Source organism: Penicillium hispanicum (genome assembly GCF_028827665.1).
Source record: "Penicillium hispanicum strain IBT 35686 chromosome Unknown utg000003l_segment0_segment0, whole genome shotgun sequence".
In the NCBI taxonomy this organism is placed as follows: domain Eukaryota; kingdom Fungi; phylum Ascomycota; class Eurotiomycetes; order Eurotiales; family Aspergillaceae; genus Penicillium; species Penicillium hispanicum.
This window is the reverse complement of record NW_026623195.1, coordinates 872,995-890,417: the sequence shown is the minus strand read 5'-3', so window position 1 is coordinate 890,417 and position 17,423 is coordinate 872,995. Positions and strand designations below refer to the sequence as shown.

The following is a 17,423-nucleotide window of genomic DNA, read 5'->3' as shown; positions in this document are numbered from 1 at the left end:
TACATGTCGTGCCCTCATGGAAGCTTGCTTTCTTCGTCAAGGCTGACAGGGTCCTCGATCGGTTCAAACAGCTTGCTCTTCCCTCTCAACCACGGCCCGTATACCCTGAAAGTAAGAGGAATCGGGATCATGATTGTGGCCAAACATCCAAGCAAGGTACAAGCCCATTGTACTTTCATATTTTCAAACATCTGCTTGGTGAAAAGAGGAAAGCCAGCCGCCACTGATGACCGGAGGATAATGTTGGCAGCAACTGTGGATGCCGCTCTGTGTCACCAAATGTTAGCCACGTTCCTGGATTTTGGAACAGTATAGATAGAGCTCGTACAGTGGTAGGTATGAATCAACTAGGTAGTTGAAACAGGGAAGAAAGACACACAAAACTCCGAATCCAATAAAGATGCCGGGAGCTGATGGCACAGCCCAATGAATTGCAGAGGTAAACCCGGTCCAGCCAAACCTGTACACATGAGAACATAGATGAGCCACTTTCCTGCAACACCTCGATGAAAGGGATTATAATTACCAGAAGATACCAATTGCAAAGACAGGAGCACCGATAATTGTTGGAGTCAGACGCCATTCGGGTACTGGCACATTATTGTTCTCAGCCAGTTTCTTCGCATAGCTCCCATGCTGCGAGAGAATAAAGGCACACGCCAGCACCTGACCAATAATCAACCCTATGAAAGGCAGACCGTCCATACCCAGCTTCATCTTGTAGGTATGTTGGAAGACGTAAGGGTATGCCTCGAGAAGTGCATAGACCAGTCCGTAGATGAAGGACATGTACATCGAAACGAGCAGAATGATAGGCTCTGAAGTCAGCATCTTCAACGGCCGCGTGAAATACTTCTCGAGCAGATATCCAACCTCAATCTCGATCTTCTCTTGCTTCGCGTGAATCCCCCAGTTGTTCGTTTGCCGACGGAGGGCCGCGGCTTTTGCTATCAGGATGCACGGCGCGAATGTCTCTTCGAGACAAAATATAGACACAGCGCCATTTGCAAAGCTCAGAATGGCCGGGATATAAAGGTTCCACCGCCAGCCGAGGTAGCTCGAGGTGATGAACCCACCGGTAAAGGGTGCTGTAAAGGGTCCCACAAAAACCGTGAGGGCGTATAGCGAAATAGCCATGCCGCGGTAGGTGTTATCGAAGACGTCCGAGAGCACCCCCGGAACAACGGTGAGCTGACTAGCACCGCAGAGCCCAGCAAAGAAGCGACAGATGATTAGTGTCTGGATATCCTTCGCTGTGGCCGATGCAATGGTGAATATGCCTCCTCCGAGCATGCCAATAGTCAGGGGCCATTTTCGACCTCCTAGCTCAGACCCAGGGGCCCAGAGTAACGGGCCGGATGCGAAGCCCAGCACGTAGAGTGTAGTTCCCAGTGTTCCAACCTCCGATCCAACACCAAAAGACTTGCTGGCGCTGTCAATCCCCGGGGCGAAGACTGCGCTCGTGAATGATACGATAAATGTTCCGCTGCAGACGAGAATAGAGGCGAAGAGTCTTTGTGTTGTAACGTGTCAGTCGCTCGATTTTCGGGAACTCCAAAGCAGGTCGACTTACTTTCTGCGCAGATTCCAGTTGTAGGGATGTGTCGGATCATCTTTACCATCGAAATCGACGATGTAACCGTCGGGTTGAGGAAGTGGTGGTGGGAAGGGCCTCCCCATTCCCATAGATAGCTTCTGGCTCATGACACAAGAAGTTGAGCAATCTGACTCAGTGGTCTGCTTGCAGCACAGGTGCACTGAGTATGTCTTTTTTTCTGAGGGATCAAAATAAAACCCCTGCACGTTGATCTGTCTTAAGACTCATCTGCTTCCTAGCGTGGGGACCAAGTCGGATCTTGCGGCTTTGATGCGGCATCGACGAATCTGGATTTCGCCATGTTTACCCGCTATTTCCGCCTGGCAAACCAGAATTGCCAAATCTACATCTTGCAATGCAGAACAGTTCTGTGGGAACTTTTGGTTGCATTGATCCCATTATACCTATAGGAGCACCCTGCAATCATTGCTTGTTTTTATATGGTCGTACTGATAAGATCCACCAAAGCGAGGGCGCAGAGGAAAGCCAGTCCTCAACCCCATATCATGGCTCCAACACGCCCTTCTTCCACGTTATACTCGGTCTTGGATTGGGCATCCTAACAACATCCTCCCTCGTCTGCCGGAAATGCACCGAGCCATAGCGCAGCAGCTCACCGAAGGTCCCCGGCGCCGCGTCTTTCCCCTCATTCTCGGGCATGTCCAGCAGCGTTCCCAGGTGCACCGAGTATGTCAGGTCGTGTGCGTGGGTCACCTTCCACATACTCGCATTGGCGAGCAGCTCCCAAACCAATTTGTTGGCAAACTCGGACTTCTCCGACGCTGGGCCTGCATCCGATCCTGGATATGGGAGCTGCAGCGCTTCGAATGACCGTTCACCAAACCCAACAAAGCTCGTGACGCATTCTCCCCGCCAGTCTTCCTGCATTGCACTGAAGCCGAAAATATGTTTCTCCCAGTATTCGAGGCCGGAAAATCCCTCGCCGGCATCTTCGAGACAGAACAGCCGGCTCCAGCAGATGATCTGCGTGATATACTCGAGGGCAACCTTTTCATCAATCCAGTCTGGATCAAACTTGCCGTCGGCGCCTTCAAACATTATAGGTAGAAGGGGCGTGATCAGTGGATCCGACAAGCAGCCCTTGATGTTCTTTTTGTTGCCCCAGACGTGCGTGAAGAGGCGATGCCTGTGGCGGATAGGTAAGTCTTTTCTCACGATGGCTAGGAATCCATACTGCGCTCACCATTGGTAGATGAACGGATCATGCTTTCGGGCCGCCACGAAATGGTTCGCTGCGCAGACACCGTAGATAACCGGCAAAGCCACGCGGTATGGCGACTCCGGATCCTCCAACTGCTTCCAGCAGATCCGATCGATATGCCGGATCAAGATGGTGCCCACGTCCATCCACGCTCCGCCGTGCTCGTAAATGCAGGCTGACCGCGTCAGATCTGCGCCGTGCTGGCCGAGATACGGCCCATCCATCGACTGGTTCACGAAGGACGGGGGAAGCAGGCTGTCCGGCACATAGCGAAGGGTGTTGTTTGGTGAACCAGCCACGTTATCCAGCACGCGAACGGTCCAGTCTGGGCCCAGAATGCGTACCCAGTCGATAGCGTTCTTCTGGCACCACTTGGGCATGTTGGCCACGCCGGCATGCCAGTAGGCCCAGATGTTTTTCTCGGAGGTGACCGGCCTGAACTCTTGGAAGCTGTTGAAAATCTCCGCGTCGGACCGGGAGTCTGTTGCTTCGATGGGCTTCAGCTTGTCCTGGTACTCTTCCGGTATTGAGAAAGTCATGTTGCTCATGTTGATCACAGAGATGCAATGAGCTTCGAATGTGGCTAAGTCAGGAATGATGGCCTTCAGGAGTTGTGACTAGAGTGGTTTGGATAAGTGAGAGTTCTAGCCCAGGTTTAGGGAACAGATTGTGTTTGGCAAGTTGTGGGCGTGTCGCCTGTGAGGCCGAGGAACTGCTGATCTTTAAGTGCATGGATAATTTCTCCTCCCTTACAGCAACTAGGATCCTCTGTCTCGAGCTGACATCTTTGCTTTAATCCAGTCGGTTCTCATCGAGTGGGGGCCAAGGGGGCCATTTCTCCAAGCTGCATTCCAGATGCCAGACACGATCCATTGCAAACGCAATGCAGTCAGATTGAACTGTTATGTACTCGTAGACCCATCAATAAAATTACTATCTTGACATTCATAGATTATTGCAGAGTACCGGTTGATTCCAGTTGTCGACACCCATTTGTGTAGATAGGCGCCAAAATAGTTAAAACTCGGACTTCTCTCATGAGGTAGCGGATCTACACCTTCTCTGGGGCCAGTTACGATGATGATGTGTTCATTTGCCCGATGCAGCCAGCCGATCTTACACTTGCGGCGATGTCAAAGTGGTAAAGCCGCCTGCCTCTGAGATACAGAACGAATATACAGTGATTCCCCGTTGATTTGTATGTCGAAGCCTCATTTAATCAGATGAATTCCTGCACCGGACCAGATCTGATTATGGAATAGCATAATCAAGAGCGCCACGACAAGCCAAAATCCCTCGATATTGACTCCGAATTTCGATTTATCGCAGATCCTTTCGAACGGCTTACCATCTTAGGACTAGTGGTGCAGATCGTTATTATATATAGTAATAGCTACAAAATAGACGGAGTTGTCACCTCTCTGTCTAATCGGCCACCTGCTCGATATATGTGGGAATAGATGTGGAACCTCGTATTAGTAGTTTATCCATTTCCTATATCAATTGGCAGAATAGGCGAAACGGCAATACAAACTTTTGATTTCAATTGGCTGTGTCCGCTCCTGAACAAACACAATATAATAGCAGGACGAAGTCACATCGACTATCTAGAGCCAAGCTCCTTGAGGATCATTTAATAGGTTACCCGGAGCCACCGAGAAGAGATGAACCATCCATCATTTCTGTATTCAAAAACTGCTCCAGGTCAACCCGTTGTAGTCCAGGCAAGTCAGCCACTAATGCTCCAAGCCAGGAATACTCCTCCGAGTTTGGATGCAGCTGCGGTGGCGACTCGAACTGCCTTTGCTGCGGGTATATATCAAGGGCTTCGCTCAAGACTGCCAGGTCATCTTTCCTGCGTTGTTGATGTAACATAACCAGCAAGCACGCTGCACTGTGGGCTTCCCTCATAGTTTCGGTATTATACGTGGAAGTAATCAGACTCAGAGTCTGCATCGCCTCTGGAAGCATTGAAAGTGATGAGCGGGTGTCCATCACGAGGAGAACGCAGATGATGTGGAATGGGACGTTTGCGACCTGATGCCAGGGGGAACAGCTTCTGATCATGGTTCGTGCACACTCCAGGGACCTTTTCAATAATGCGAGGATTTTGGTGGCAAGCTCAGATGAGATGTCAAGGTTCTGAGTATGAATGCGTCGAAGGATACAGAGTACTAGATTACATTGTGCAAGAACCGATGGCGGCTGGGTGTGGGGGCCGTGCAGGAGGTTGGAGAGCGTAGATGTCAGATCTGTTCCATCTTTCGATCTTCCTGGATCTAGACTGACAGCCACGGGGAGAAGGCCTAGAATCTCACCAGTGTAATCGCCAGGCTTGGGTGATGGTGGCAGGGGCAAGTCGTTGGTTGAGAATGATACTCGGGAGAGTCCAAGATCAAACGAAGTCCATACATTCAAGTGATGCGCAACACCGACTAATCGTCTTTGAAGGTCTGGGTCGCACTGTACGCTGTGTGGCAGGATTGAATCACTGGCTGGCTCGGGATGAAACCCCGAGGCTTCAACTAGGTGCATTAGAGTAGAGCTTGCCATCCATGCTGAATGCGGCGTGTCTGTCATCCGAAGATAAATTGATCTCAGTGTCCATCCGGTCAAAAGATCTATGGATGGAGGGCCAGCGAGATGATGCAGATCTAGGCTGGAGCGGGCCGTGCGAACTAGGTGCAGCTCGGTGATGGTGGCATTCTGCTGGGAAAACAAACACCCCAGAGCGGCCACGCCCGCTATTACACTGTCATACACATCCCGAGCGAGGAAGGATTGCCAGCGTGCATCCAGTCGCTCGTAGAAGAGGCGACGATCGATGAAACCATAACATGGATCCACTTTATCGAAGTAGACTCGAGCCAGCCCTTTCATATGTTCAAGTGAGGTGACTTCGATGAGTGTCAACGCTGCAGTTGTCTCGTATTCAGATGATAGTTGCCGTGCTCCGATATTCCATCCGAAAAGATTGAGCTTGGGCGCTTTGGCAGGGTCAATTTTCAGACCTAGCTTTCTAACAAAGGCCGCACCGGAATTGGCCTCAAGTCGGCGGACCACCCCAGAAGGATCGGAATCGGCAACACTTGGACCTTGCAAGTCTTGCGGCGAGTCTTGCAGCCTGGACTCAGAAGTTGGTGTGGAGTTTCTGGTGGTTCGAGGCTTCCTCTGACGCGCTTCGTAGTAGCACTCATAACCCCATTCGGTGCAGGTAACGCATGGCTCAGTGCCGTCACACTTCCTTTTGCGATCGCGACAAGGCTTGCAGGCCAATCGGGAGCGCTTTCGTTTCAGGGCGTGCATTTTTGTCCGCCCTGGGTGGATATTGGAGAAGACGATGGTGGTAATGCCTGGGCGGAAGGAAAAGGCAAATGCGGATGTTGCGGGATTTCGGCAACGTCAATCTCGTCGTGGCGCCGCTAATTGGAGCTGGTCGCCGCAACTCAATATCTGGAATGCATCAATGGGACGAAAGCTGTCGAAGGTGAGCTAGTATCAACTCTATACCAGTGACCTCTAGCTTCGTTTTGAGCGTTGTGGGACAAAATCCGACCGGAAGCTAGATCTAGGTCAAGGCTGCTGCGGGACCGCCCACGGGGCAGGTTGCTCAATGACTTCATCGACAACCTCGGTCCATCACTTACCACGCTCTGTGTGCATATGATTCAATCGGTATAAATCATATTCTCTCGCTGCATTCACTCGTTGGCCATCCGTCCTCATCCCTATCATGGCCACCAAATTCTTGTCGCGCTACCCGTGGGTGTCCAGCCCCTTGATCGTCAGCGCTCCGATGCGCGTCATGTCCGGTCCAGCACTAGCCTGTGCTGTCTCTCGAGCGGGTGGACTGGGATTCATAGGACCCGGCGTCAAAACAAACGATACGGGCGTCGACCTTGAGGAGGCGACGTCGTTACTTCGCAAAGCACGTGCATCTGCGTCCGTCTTCGACGCGTTGCCGTCAACAAATACTCTCCTCCCCGTTGGGGTCGGCTTCCAACTCTGGGGAGACGACATCAACATTGCTGTTGCCACAGTGGAAAAATACAAGCCCTGTGCGGCATGGTTGTACGCCCCTCAGGAGGGCCAAGCAGAGCTCGACAGCTGGTCTCGCAAAATCCGCCAAGTCTCCCCCCAGACTCAGATCTGGATTCAGATCGGCACCTTGGCAGAGGCAAAGGAGCTTTTGCAAGCATCTGAGAAGCCAGATGTAGTTGTCATTCAAGGTGCGGAATCCGGCGGCCACGGTCGGGCAAAGGATGGACTGGGCATCATGGCCTTGTTTCCCGAAGTGGCAGACGCACTGGCAGACAGTCACATTTCCTTGGTCGCAGCGGGAGGAATTGCCGATGGTCGCGGGGTCGCAGCAGCGCTTTGCCTGGGGGCGTCGGGCGTGGCGATGGGGACTCGATTCCTCGCTGCAAGCGAAGCACGCATCAGCCGAGGATACCAGAATGAAGTTTTGCGTGCCTCTGATGGCGCGGTGAGCACAACGCGTACTCTGCTTTACAATCACCTCAGAGGTACCTTTGGTTGGCCGGCCGAGTACAGCCCAAGAACCATCATCAACAAGTCATTCGAGGAGCATGAGGCGGGCAAGCCTTTCGAAGAACTCAAAAAGCTTCATGATGAGGCTTCAAAGGCCGGTGACAGTGGTTGGGGACCAGAGGGAAGGCTCGCAACGTACGCGGGAGCTTCTGTGGGACTGATTCGTGAGTTGGCAGATGCAGAGCAGATTGTTCAACGTGTGCAAAGAGAGACGCTGGAGAGAATCCAGTCGTTGAGCACTGTGAGCCAATAAAAACAATACCCGTAGGCCGTTACTGTGAAGCGGAATTTGTATCAATTATCGTTATCACGGTATTCCTGCGGCCTAGCACAACAATGGCACATTACCAAGCAACTCTTAGCCATGGAGATTGATGATCACCGAAGGTCTCCACTGCAGGCCAAGTGGCTTGTGGGAGAGATTACGAATTCATTCAAAAGCTTTTGCTGGTCAACCTTGGAAGTCGATTGACTTCTCGGGGGAAGTTAAAATAGGGTTGCATCCTCGCAAATCTCTTGAGTCAAATCAAGATGTGAAGGGGGGTTTCTTGATAATAATGCTGTAGCTGATGTGCTATGACAGCATCTGATTAGACAATATCTCAAACTCTTCATCCTTGGACATAGCCATCGAGGGGAAGAACCAAACACCATGATGAGATTTTAGATATGAAATCACATTGCTCCAAAGATTTCCATCATCCAAGCATCGTCGAACTCAGTCGCTGGGAGAACATCAGAGATTGGAGGGTTGCTGGGGGGGAATTGGCCATCAATCCCATTGGAAGGCAGGTTCGGAAACCAGATTTCCATGAGCCGCGGCTCCCAGCCTGCCTTGAGGCATTGAACCATTTTGGTTCCCTTCTCAAATATATTCCACTCGGGGTCATCGGCAACCGGAAGTTCCTCAGCGCACCTTTTCAGATTGTAGCTCATTCGGTCCAGATATTCAATAATATTAGCCGTGTTTCGGACCATGCTTCTATCCCAGGCTGGGTCGTCCAGCGTGGACAGTTTAAACAAGTTGACCAAGGCACGTGCGAACTGGAAAAACATGGTGAAAGACACTCCCATATATCTTTCTGGCGAGATAGATATCCAATGCTCCAACCAGGATTTAGAGGCCTGGAGAGATATGCAAAGACTTTCGAGGCGGTGTATGTCTGGGGAATGTGGTAAAGAGGGAGGTCGGAGGGCAATTTCATGAATAGTAAGTTCGGCAGACGCAAGATGCATTTGAATGGCATCTATAAAAGCTGGTTAGCAACCATCAATTCAAACGGATTGAGTAACACCCGGACTTACGATCTTGCTGCAAGTATTGTGGGATCTGGCCTTTGACAGATTCCAGTTGTGATTGGAAGGACTTTGTATATATAGGCGAGGGCGACTGGTTAATATCCCCATCTCGTCGAGATTGATATACCTTGTCCACTACTAGTTGAATCTTAACAAGACTGACTAGAAGTTCGTCTTCGGGACACTCATTGGCATCAGTCAAGACTGTAAGGCTCTCTTCCATGTAGGGGTTCCATCTTAAAGCGTCGATTCTGAACATGGATAGTGCGATACTAAGGCTGGAGTCAGTGGTGACGCTTTTAGGATCAAAGGTTCTGGTGTGATTTTAGCATACCATGAGGTGATCAGAAAGCATCCCAGCACCGCTCTGCGCTCTTCCAAGGTTCTCGTTGTTGCTGCGGGTTGTCTCCAGCCAACAGCACACTTGAAAATATGTAACGTTGTGTGTTGGGTAGGAATTGCCTGATTGATGCCGAGATCACAAACGATTCCCATTATTACGTGGGCATAAAAGTTGAGAAATGGCCTCTTGGAATAAGTGGTCCTAGCTACAATCAGCATGATTGAACGAAAATACTGCCCTGCTTGGGTTCACCCTTGAGACTTACCATGACATGAATGTCATCACCCCCAGGAGGATGTCAAGACTTGGGGAGATGGCCACGAGGACTTCGCGATGTATAATGTCGCTGATTTTGTTGAACAAGGCTTCCCTTGCGGGATTGCCCGGTGACAACACTGCCATGATGCAAAGCCAGAAGAACGGCTTTTCTTGGCGAAGTTGTTGCGAGGTCATATGTGGGGGGATATGTGCGAATGGAAGAAACCTCAGGTTTTGAGTACGGAACTGGCTGAGGGTCTTCTCTGCTGTATCTGGAGGGATGGCAAGCGTATCACAGGTTTCCTGAATGGGATTGGATTCATATGAAGACGTTGCCGATGCCGATGACATAGGGGATGGAATAGCCGCCGATGCATAGCTAAAGGGCAAACCCGGCACGGGCTGGCGTGGCTTTTCTATCGCATCATATTTGGCTTGGGATACTGTGGATTCCCAGTCGGTTGGAAGACTGGACGGCCCACCACCAGTCTGAAGCAGAGATACGATACTATCCAGTTTGGCCTCGAGTTGCGCGGCTTTGGAAGCTGAAGAGCGGCCATTACGCTTTCGGACCGTTGGTGACGGCCGGCAGTCTTTCTTCAGCCGTTGGCATCTATGGATAGCTATTAGCCCCCGCAGGAGCGCCATTAATTTGTCGTTGCCACTTACCTCTCGCAACTCATTCCCGCAGCAAGAAGAATACACTTGCTCTTGGCACGCGAGCAGTTGATGCATGCTCGGCCATAGGGAGCTGGAGTCCCACCGTGGAATTGACCGGAGTCCATACCGATGTCCGGCGGGTGGAGTTCGGGACGAAGTACTAGGGTCACAACAGTGCAGCGCACCGCAGGAGATGCGGGATGAGCCAGGCGCACTATGTCAAGTAAAGAGGCTCAGGGGTACCGATCGCCGGTAGGAATTCAGCTTTCCAGTATCAACCAATTCCGAGAAGAAAAGGAGAGAGGAATACCCAACCCGGGCGAGTAAGAGAGTCGACGATCGGGATTGAAGCAAAGAACGCGGCGAAATCCGGTTTTAGCTGACTCAGCCATGGAGCTTCCAATCTTGGAAGGTGCGGCCCCGGGGGCGTTCACGTGATTGGGCGCTCGTTGCCCGTCGTTGTTTTTACTTCTTTACTTCGTGGATAGATTCAATGTGGGAAACAGTCTTTGAGAGCCATGCCGCACCCGGTCTGCGATCAATCCTTCTCTATACATTTTTTTGCTCATTCTGGTTCGATCGGAAATTTCACCACCCACCTCGATCTCCCCCCTGTTATCATCCACGATGGGGATCTGGCCCCTCGGGATTCGGGATTCGGGATTCAACTTCATCGAAGCCCGATCTATGTCTGAAACCCACCAGCAGCAGTGATGGCCTAATTATTCAAAGCTGCATCCTTCACGCCAGTCGGAGATGTGAATCCTCTCCGATTGCGTAGCGGAACAAGATGCTTTTTTCTCCATCTTTAAATAGCCCAGGCTGAGCTATTCTACCATCTCCCCGCCGAAATTGTCGGAGACTCGTTGACATCTACTATACATCCATATCATCATGGAAAAGACGCTCAGCCGGATTGACGTTTCCAACACCCCAGCTTCACGGCATGGATCGAACACCGAGCTTGATGTTGACAACTTCGAGGCTTGTTCACCCTCAAGTAGCTCAACGAGTATTCCAATCGGCAGTCTACAGCGAGATCGACCTTCCATGTTGACAAGCAAGGAACCTAAACACGATCCGGCGTGGCCGGTGGCAGCACCGGACACATCTAAATACGAGAGCAAGATCGAAGAAAGGACGGGAACTACCGACAGAGAGGAAGACGAGGAGCAAGGAGAAGCCACCAAGAGTCAAGGTGACGGAGAACGAAAATATCTCACTGGGCTAAAGCTATTTCTGGTGGTTGTTGGCTTGACTTTGGTTTTCTTCTTGGTTCTACTCGATACTTCGATCATCGCTACCGTGATTATATCTTACTACTCCATTACATTACCAGTATCTGACAATATGCCATAGGCCATTCCAAAAATTACGACCGATTTTCATTCTCTTCAAGACCTGGGGTGGTATGGGAGCTCGTATCAAATAGCCAGGTAGGCTCTTCTTTGCGAACCCACATTGCAATGGACCAAACTCACCGATTGGAAAGTGCATCATTGCAGCCTCTAGCTGGGAGGATTTACACGAACTTCAGCTCAAAGGTACTTTCCTATATACCAATCGTCTTCTCCGGACATTCTCAGACTGAACAAACTTACTTCAGTGGAGCTTCCTCGTTTTCTTCTTTATCTTTGAGCTGGGCTCGCTTCTGTGCGGTATCGCCAACTCTTCCAAAATGTTTATTGTTGCTCGAGCTGTGGCCGGGATAGGTTCGTCGGGCCTGATGAATGGTAGCCTGACAATTGTCTCCTCGTCGGTGCCATTGCATAAATCCCCGAGTATGATTCCCAGGTGTGCTGTTTTTGGATGCTCTCGTTTGCTAACATGATTTACAGCGCTCATTGGTATAATGATGGGGTGTAAGTCTATCTTCTAGCAATCTGACGCAAGTTTGTGTTGACACAAAGTACAGTCTCCCAGCTTGGATCAGTATGCGGGCCTTTGATCGGAGGAGCTTTTACCGAATACGTATCCTGGAGATGGTGTAGGTCCTTTTCAGCCTCTTGCCGACAACAGTGTGCTCTAACCTTTCCTTCCACAAGGTTTTTATATAAATCTTCCTGTTGGCGCACTTGTGGCGGTACTTCTCGTCTTCATCGATATTCCGGATCAAATCACCAAGTCCTCGATCGAAACAACTCTTGATACAGTCCTTTACAAACTTGATCTAGTGGGGTTTGTGTTCTTCGCTCCCGCGGCCATCCAACTACTGCTTGCGCTTGAATATGGCCAGTATTCCTACGGTTGGGATAGTGCGACCGTGATTGGACTCTTCTGTGGTGCCGGAGCCACATTTATCGTCTTCCTAATCTGGGAATACACGCAAGGCGACCGGGCCATGATTCCCCTGGCAATGGTTGCAAAGCGAGAGGTGTGGGCGAGTAGCTTGGTCATGGTCACTATATTTGGAATCATGCTTAGCGGCTCTTACTACCTGCCGATCTATTTCCAGGCTGTCAAGGACAAGTCCCCCATGTTGAGCGGAGTATATATCATCCCCAGCATATTGTCGCAGTTATTTACGGCGGTCATCTCAGGAGCCATGAGTAAGTTGCCTCCGTTGAAATATTCATTTTCCGGCTACTCACAATGCAAAATAGTTGGGAAATTTGGGTATTACCTTCCGTGGGCTGTTGGTTGCGGTATCCTCACCTCGATTGCCAATGGCTTAATATCAACATTCACCCCCGACACACCCCCTGGCAAGTGGATTGGTTATCAGATTCTTCTTGGAGTGGGTCGAGGTGCTGGATTCCAAACGGTATGTACTCTCACTTGGGCTGCGAAAAAAACCATTACATCAACTAATCTTTCCTTGTGCAGCCCATCATTGCGGTTCAAAATACACTCCCGCAGACACAAGTATCCGTGGCAATGTCAATTCTTATCTTCACTCAAACGCTTTCCGGCGCACTATTTCTCACATTCGCCGATGTGATTTTCTCGGCCGGTCTCAAGTCACTGATCCCCCAGGATGCGCCCAGCGTCGACCCTCAAGTCATTATCTCGGCGGGTGCCACTGGTGTACGAAACGCAGTATCGAGCGGAGCTCTTCCTGGGGTTATGAAAGCGTATACAGGAAGCATAGATCACGTCTTTTATATGGCTGCTTCACTTGGTGTTGTTTGTACGGCGTTTGCGTTTGGGATGGGATGGAAAGATGTCCGGAAGAAGAAACCCTCGCCAGAACAGACTGGTGCATGATACCGTGAGATGTGTAACAAGAATTTATTCACATTGACTCATGAAGATGTCAAGGATCTGGACGGGTTATATATCCCGAAAGCTCCCCTGGTCATCTCTGTGTAGTCGATGTGGGTGCAAGTATCGAATGGTTATCAGACACGACGGGTTATATGCCATTCCAAGGTTCATTCCATGTCAGGTTTAGACTCAGTTATATCGAGCGGTGTACCAGCGGACTACTATGCTAGAAGAAACCTCCCCTCTAATTACCTATGTTCAATTTTTCTTGCCTCGAATATGATCGGTAATTTGCCTTGATGAGCAAGCCGTAGAGAGGTTGTTCTATGCCACAAAATCAGACATTGAGAGTGACTATAACGTCAGATGCGCATAGTAAACAAATGGTAAACCCTGCTGATATGAGTAGCCTGAAAAAGTAGGCCTGCTGGACCCTGTGAGCATGCAGAAGTACATACGAAGGATTGCTCGCTCTAAGCGTGGCCTCCTGCTATTTTAGATATAGTGAAATGCAGCGCTGATCGGTCGCATCACCACCGCCACATCCTGCCCAATCTTCTGCCTGCTTCAACCTCAACGCCGAGAAGATCGCTGCCCCAAATACAGTACATAGGGACGGGGCTCCTCGAATCAGAATACACAACTTGACTCGCGAGTGGAGGCGCGCGGGATGATTCGCGCGAGCCAATATCATGTTGCGGTGTAATTCGTGCTTACCCAACTGACGCGTCACACAGTGGAGCGACTCCTTTGAAACAACTCATGCGCTGAGTCTGGCCCCTCGTCGCGGTTGCTACTGCGTCTGCTCGTCTCACCGTCTCTTTGCGAGCCTTAAGAGCTGCACGTCGTCAATTGCTGCTTTTTCGACCGCGAACTTCCCTTCCAATTACCCTCCCTTCTCGCAGATCAAAATGTCCCAGGAACTGTGCGTCGCCCCGCCATTTCATGTTCCTCTTGCGCTCTCGCAGCTCCCCGCTAACCGCTAATCTGATGCGATAGGAGTGTTGATGTGCTCGTTATCGGTGCGGGGCCCACAGGGTTGGGTGCTGCTAAGCGGCTGAACCAGATCGTATGGCAACACTCCGTGCTGCATTGCGTTACGATCGAGTCTGTGCTAATCAATTGGCCTGGATAGGACGGTCCGTCTTGGTTGATCATCGATTCCAACGAGAAGCCCGGTGGTCTGGCCTCGACCGACACCACCCCGGAAGGCTTCGTAGGTATATCGGACCCAGACCAACGCTGTCAATTGCTAACATCTCAACGCGGTCCCTAGCTTTACGATGTCGGTGGCCATGTCATCTTCTCGCACTACAAGTACTTCGACGACTGCTTGGATGAAGCCCTCCCGAAAGAATCCGACTGGTACACTCACCAGCGTATTTCATACGTCCGCTACCGAGGTCTCTGGGTCCCCTACCCCTTCCAGAACAATATCTCGATCCTGCCAAAGGACGACCAGGTCAAATGCATTGACGCCCTGATCGATGCCGCCCTGGAGGCCCGGGTGAACAAAACTAAGCCCCAGAACTTCGACGAGTGGAATGTCCGCAATGTCGGAACGGCCATTACTGATATCTTCATGCGGCCCTACAACTTCAAGGTGTGGGCCGTTCCCCCGAGCAAGGTATGTTTCCTTTACAAAAGTTGGATTTTTTTTGGATTTCTTTCGAATACAAATCTGACAGAGCGTCTAGATGCAATGCTCTTGGCTCGGTGAACGTGTCGCCGCTCCTAACCTTAAGGCGCTCGTCAACAACGTGATTATGGACAAGGTCGCTGGAAACTGGGGCCCGAACGCTACCTTCCGCTTCCCTGCGCGTGACGGAACTGGTGGTATCTGGACTGCTGTTGCAGGCACTATCCCCGACTCTAAGAAGCGATTCGGCAAGTCTGGGAGTGTGACCAAGGTCGACGCCGCCGGTAAGAAGGTCACCCTGGAGGATGGCACGACAATCAAGTACGGAAAGCTGGTGTCTACAATGGCCGTCGACTCCCTGGTCGAGAAGATGGGTGATACCCAGGGTGTTAAGCTCACCAAGGAGCTTTTCTTCTCCAGCACCAATGTGATTGGTGTCGGTATTCGTGGTGAACGGCCGGAGCGAATCGGCGATAAGTGCTGGGTAAGTCCTGGTTTGATGTCAATCTCTATCAGGAATAACTGCTAATCTTTGTCGTTTAGCTTTACTTCCCTGAAGACAACTGCCCCTTCTATCGGGCTACCATTTTCTCAAACTACTCTCCCTACAACCAACCCGCCGATGATGTCGAGCTGCCTACCATCCAACTTGCTAACGGCCAAAAGACGACCGGCGGTGCTAAGCCCGGCCCCTACTGGTCGATCATGCTGGAAGTCTCCGAGTCCTCGATGAAGCCGGTGGATCAGAAGACCATCCTAGCAGAGAGCATCCAGGGCCTGATCAACACCGAGATGTAAGTCATCGACATGGTCTCAATCTTATACAAAATAACCTACTTTGAGTCAATCACTAACTCTCTGCATCACAGGCTCAAGCCCGACGACGAAATCGTCAGCACTTACCACCGCCGCTTCGACCACGGCTACCCAACCCCCAGCCTGGAGCGCGATGGCGCGCTGAAGGAACTGCTCCCGCACCTCTACAACCAGGATATCCTGTCCCGCGGCCGTTTTGGATCCTGGAAGTACGAGGTCGGCAACCAGGACCACTCATTTATGCTCGGCGTCGAGGCTGTGGACCACGTCGTCAACGGCGCCGTCGAGCTCACGCTCAACTACCCTGACTTCGTCAATGGTCGCCAGAATGTGGAGCGCCGGCTCGTGGATGGGGCGCAGGTGTTCCAGAAGCAGAACTTGGAGCTGCGTCAGAAATAAGATGTGTATCTTGTAGATAAGACTGAGCTGAGTGTTAGGCCTACGTGATCATATTGCACTCCTGCCTGGATGGCTTGGACTGTTTCTGTGATTAGCACGATAGTGGAGGCTGACATTTCGGTGGGATAGACGCGATAGCTAAGAATTCAATGTGATAATGAATTGAGGATCACTTGCATGAGTCACTGTCATAAGTCGCTGCGCTTTTGGTCCGGGTTGATAGATCAAGGTCGGGTTTCCCGGCAGCAGGTAAACCTTGCCAGCATTTTTTAAGCTGCGAGTTCGACCTGAGAGTTCATCGACAATCCCAGGCCTCGCACTTCCGCAGCGAAATCACATTACAATAGAAATAAATGTCATCACATCGTCGTGGTATTTTGGTCAAGTTAAATGGATGTCCAGATGCCACAGTACCATCTTCCCGAGCAAACGGGACATGGCATCAAGCCATACGATCGAAAGGCTCGAGGAATCGAAACAGAGAAATGTACATGTCCAACCCACGGCACCAGAAACTAGTATTCCTAGATTCACCAGCGAGATGAACCACATCATCCCATATCCCTCGATCAACAGCCATCACGCAACACCGAGGGCATCCATCCCTCCGAGACCGTCAGCACGACTAGTCCATTGAGGGACTAATCTACTGCTCAGTCTGGAAGTAGTTGAGGAGGACGGAGCGCTCCTGGGACTCCTCACCCCAGTCCTTGACAACGACGCAAGAGCAGTTGACGACCTTGCGGGCGTTGCCCTCGCGGTCAAGGGTGCCTGTAGGGAAAAAAAAGCAATATTAGCAACAAAGTTCCGTTTCATCGCTCCAAATCAGGATTCATCTGAAATCAGACACTGGGGATCACATACAGAGACCGACCCACTCGCCGAGCATCTTGCCGTCGGGGACCTTGATCAGAGGGATCTTGTGCTCGGAGCACAGGGCAACAACGAGCTTCTTGTAGGCCTCCTCCTCGCAGCCCTCGTTGAGGACACACATGTGAGCTTCGCGGCGGTCGAGGGCCTTGGCGGCCTCACGCAGACCACGGGCAAGACCGTCGTGGATCAGCGAGATGCGCAGGACACCCTTGAGAGCGTCGAGGACGGACATCTGGCCGCTGCCGGCATCGGCAGAAACCTCGACCTCATCGGCGGCAACGGGGGGGTTGGACTGGGTCTCTTCTCCGTCCGACTATAATGAGAAAGGTATGTTAGAAAGTCATGATGCGTTTTGACGGTATATGCGGCGAGCCTTCAACACCAGAGCATTGAGAATTGAGCACGTCAGATGATTTGAAAGGTCCCAAAAAGGTGAATTCCAATCCCTGATTGGGAAAAAGTTCATCGGCGTGGCCCAGATTCAATGGATGTACTCAATCCCATTTGCTCATGTTGTCTGCGGCGCTGGTATGCGGGGGCGCGATTGGCGGGGAACGTA

The 17,423-nt window shown here is 51.2% G+C and overlaps 8 protein-coding genes across 8 annotated transcripts; 3 read left to right on the top strand and 5 right to left on the bottom strand.

Moving 5' to 3' along the window:
* Positions 1 to 14: 14 nt before the first annotated feature.
* Positions 15 to 1,704, bottom strand: N7459_002739 (MFS transporter; the record flags this gene model as incomplete). The annotated part of the gene is made up of 4 exons (XM_056941924.1): positions 15 to 267; positions 380 to 460; positions 527 to 1,513; positions 1,574 to 1,704. 4 exons carry the CDS (start codon positions 1,702 to 1,704, stop codon positions 15 to 17), a joined length of 1,452 nt encoding a protein of 483 aa, XP_056801807.1.
* Positions 1,705 to 2,101: 397 nt separating this feature from the next.
* On the bottom strand, positions 2,102 to 3,367 carry N7459_002738 (uncharacterized protein; the record flags this gene model as incomplete). Its single annotated transcript, XM_056941923.1, has 2 exons — positions 2,102 to 2,744; positions 2,802 to 3,367. 2 exons carry the CDS (start codon positions 3,365 to 3,367, stop codon positions 2,102 to 2,104), a joined length of 1,209 nt encoding a protein of 402 aa, XP_056801806.1.
* Positions 3,368 to 4,460: 1,093 nt separating this feature from the next.
* N7459_002737 (uncharacterized protein) lies at positions 4,461 to 6,125 on the bottom strand (the record flags this gene model as incomplete). The annotated part of the gene is made up of 1 exon (XM_056941922.1): positions 4,461 to 6,125. One exon carries the CDS (start codon positions 6,123 to 6,125, stop codon positions 4,461 to 4,463), a length of 1,665 nt encoding a protein of 554 aa, XP_056801805.1.
* A 427-nt stretch (positions 6,126 to 6,552) lies between these two features.
* N7459_002736 (nitronate monooxygenase) lies at positions 6,553 to 7,623 on the top strand (the record flags this gene model as incomplete). The annotated part of the gene is made up of 1 exon (XM_056941921.1): positions 6,553 to 7,623. One exon carries the CDS (start codon positions 6,553 to 6,555, stop codon positions 7,621 to 7,623), a length of 1,071 nt encoding a protein of 356 aa, XP_056801804.1.
* Positions 7,624 to 8,045: 422 nt separating this feature from the next.
* On the bottom strand, positions 8,046 to 10,055 carry N7459_002735 (Zn(II)2Cys6 transcription factor domain-containing protein; the record flags this gene model as incomplete). Its single annotated transcript, XM_056941920.1, has 5 exons — positions 8,046 to 8,617; positions 8,676 to 8,941; positions 9,004 to 9,213; positions 9,278 to 9,883; positions 9,940 to 10,055. 5 exons carry the CDS (start codon positions 10,053 to 10,055, stop codon positions 8,046 to 8,048), a joined length of 1,770 nt encoding a protein of 589 aa, XP_056801803.1.
* A 769-nt stretch (positions 10,056 to 10,824) lies between these two features.
* Positions 10,825 to 13,137, top strand: N7459_002734 (MDR family MFS transporter; the record flags this gene model as incomplete). Its single annotated transcript, XM_056941919.1, has 9 exons — positions 10,825 to 11,235; positions 11,290 to 11,366; positions 11,423 to 11,474; positions 11,537 to 11,711; positions 11,769 to 11,792; positions 11,846 to 11,917; positions 11,976 to 12,479; positions 12,534 to 12,694; positions 12,757 to 13,137. The coding sequence occupies 9 exons, from the start codon at positions 10,825 to 10,827 to the stop codon at positions 13,135 to 13,137; spliced, it is 1,857 nt and encodes a 618-aa protein (XP_056801802.1).
* A 911-nt stretch (positions 13,138 to 14,048) lies between these two features.
* Positions 14,049 to 15,991, top strand: N7459_002733 (protoporphyrinogen/coproporphyrinogen oxidase; the record flags this gene model as incomplete). The annotated part of the gene is made up of 7 exons (XM_056941918.1): positions 14,049 to 14,062; positions 14,137 to 14,206; positions 14,273 to 14,353; positions 14,414 to 14,764; positions 14,835 to 15,260; positions 15,320 to 15,570; positions 15,646 to 15,991. 7 exons carry the CDS (start codon positions 14,049 to 14,051, stop codon positions 15,989 to 15,991), a joined length of 1,539 nt encoding a protein of 512 aa, XP_056801801.1.
* Positions 15,992 to 16,627: 636 nt separating this feature from the next.
* Positions 16,628 to 17,177, bottom strand: N7459_002732 (40S ribosomal protein eS12; the record flags this gene model as incomplete). Its single annotated transcript, XM_056941917.1, has 2 exons — positions 16,628 to 16,762; positions 16,856 to 17,177. Coding segments are annotated over 2 exons (447 nt in total), but the record flags the coding sequence as incomplete, so codon positions are not given.
* Positions 17,178 to 17,423: the final 246 nt, after the last annotated feature.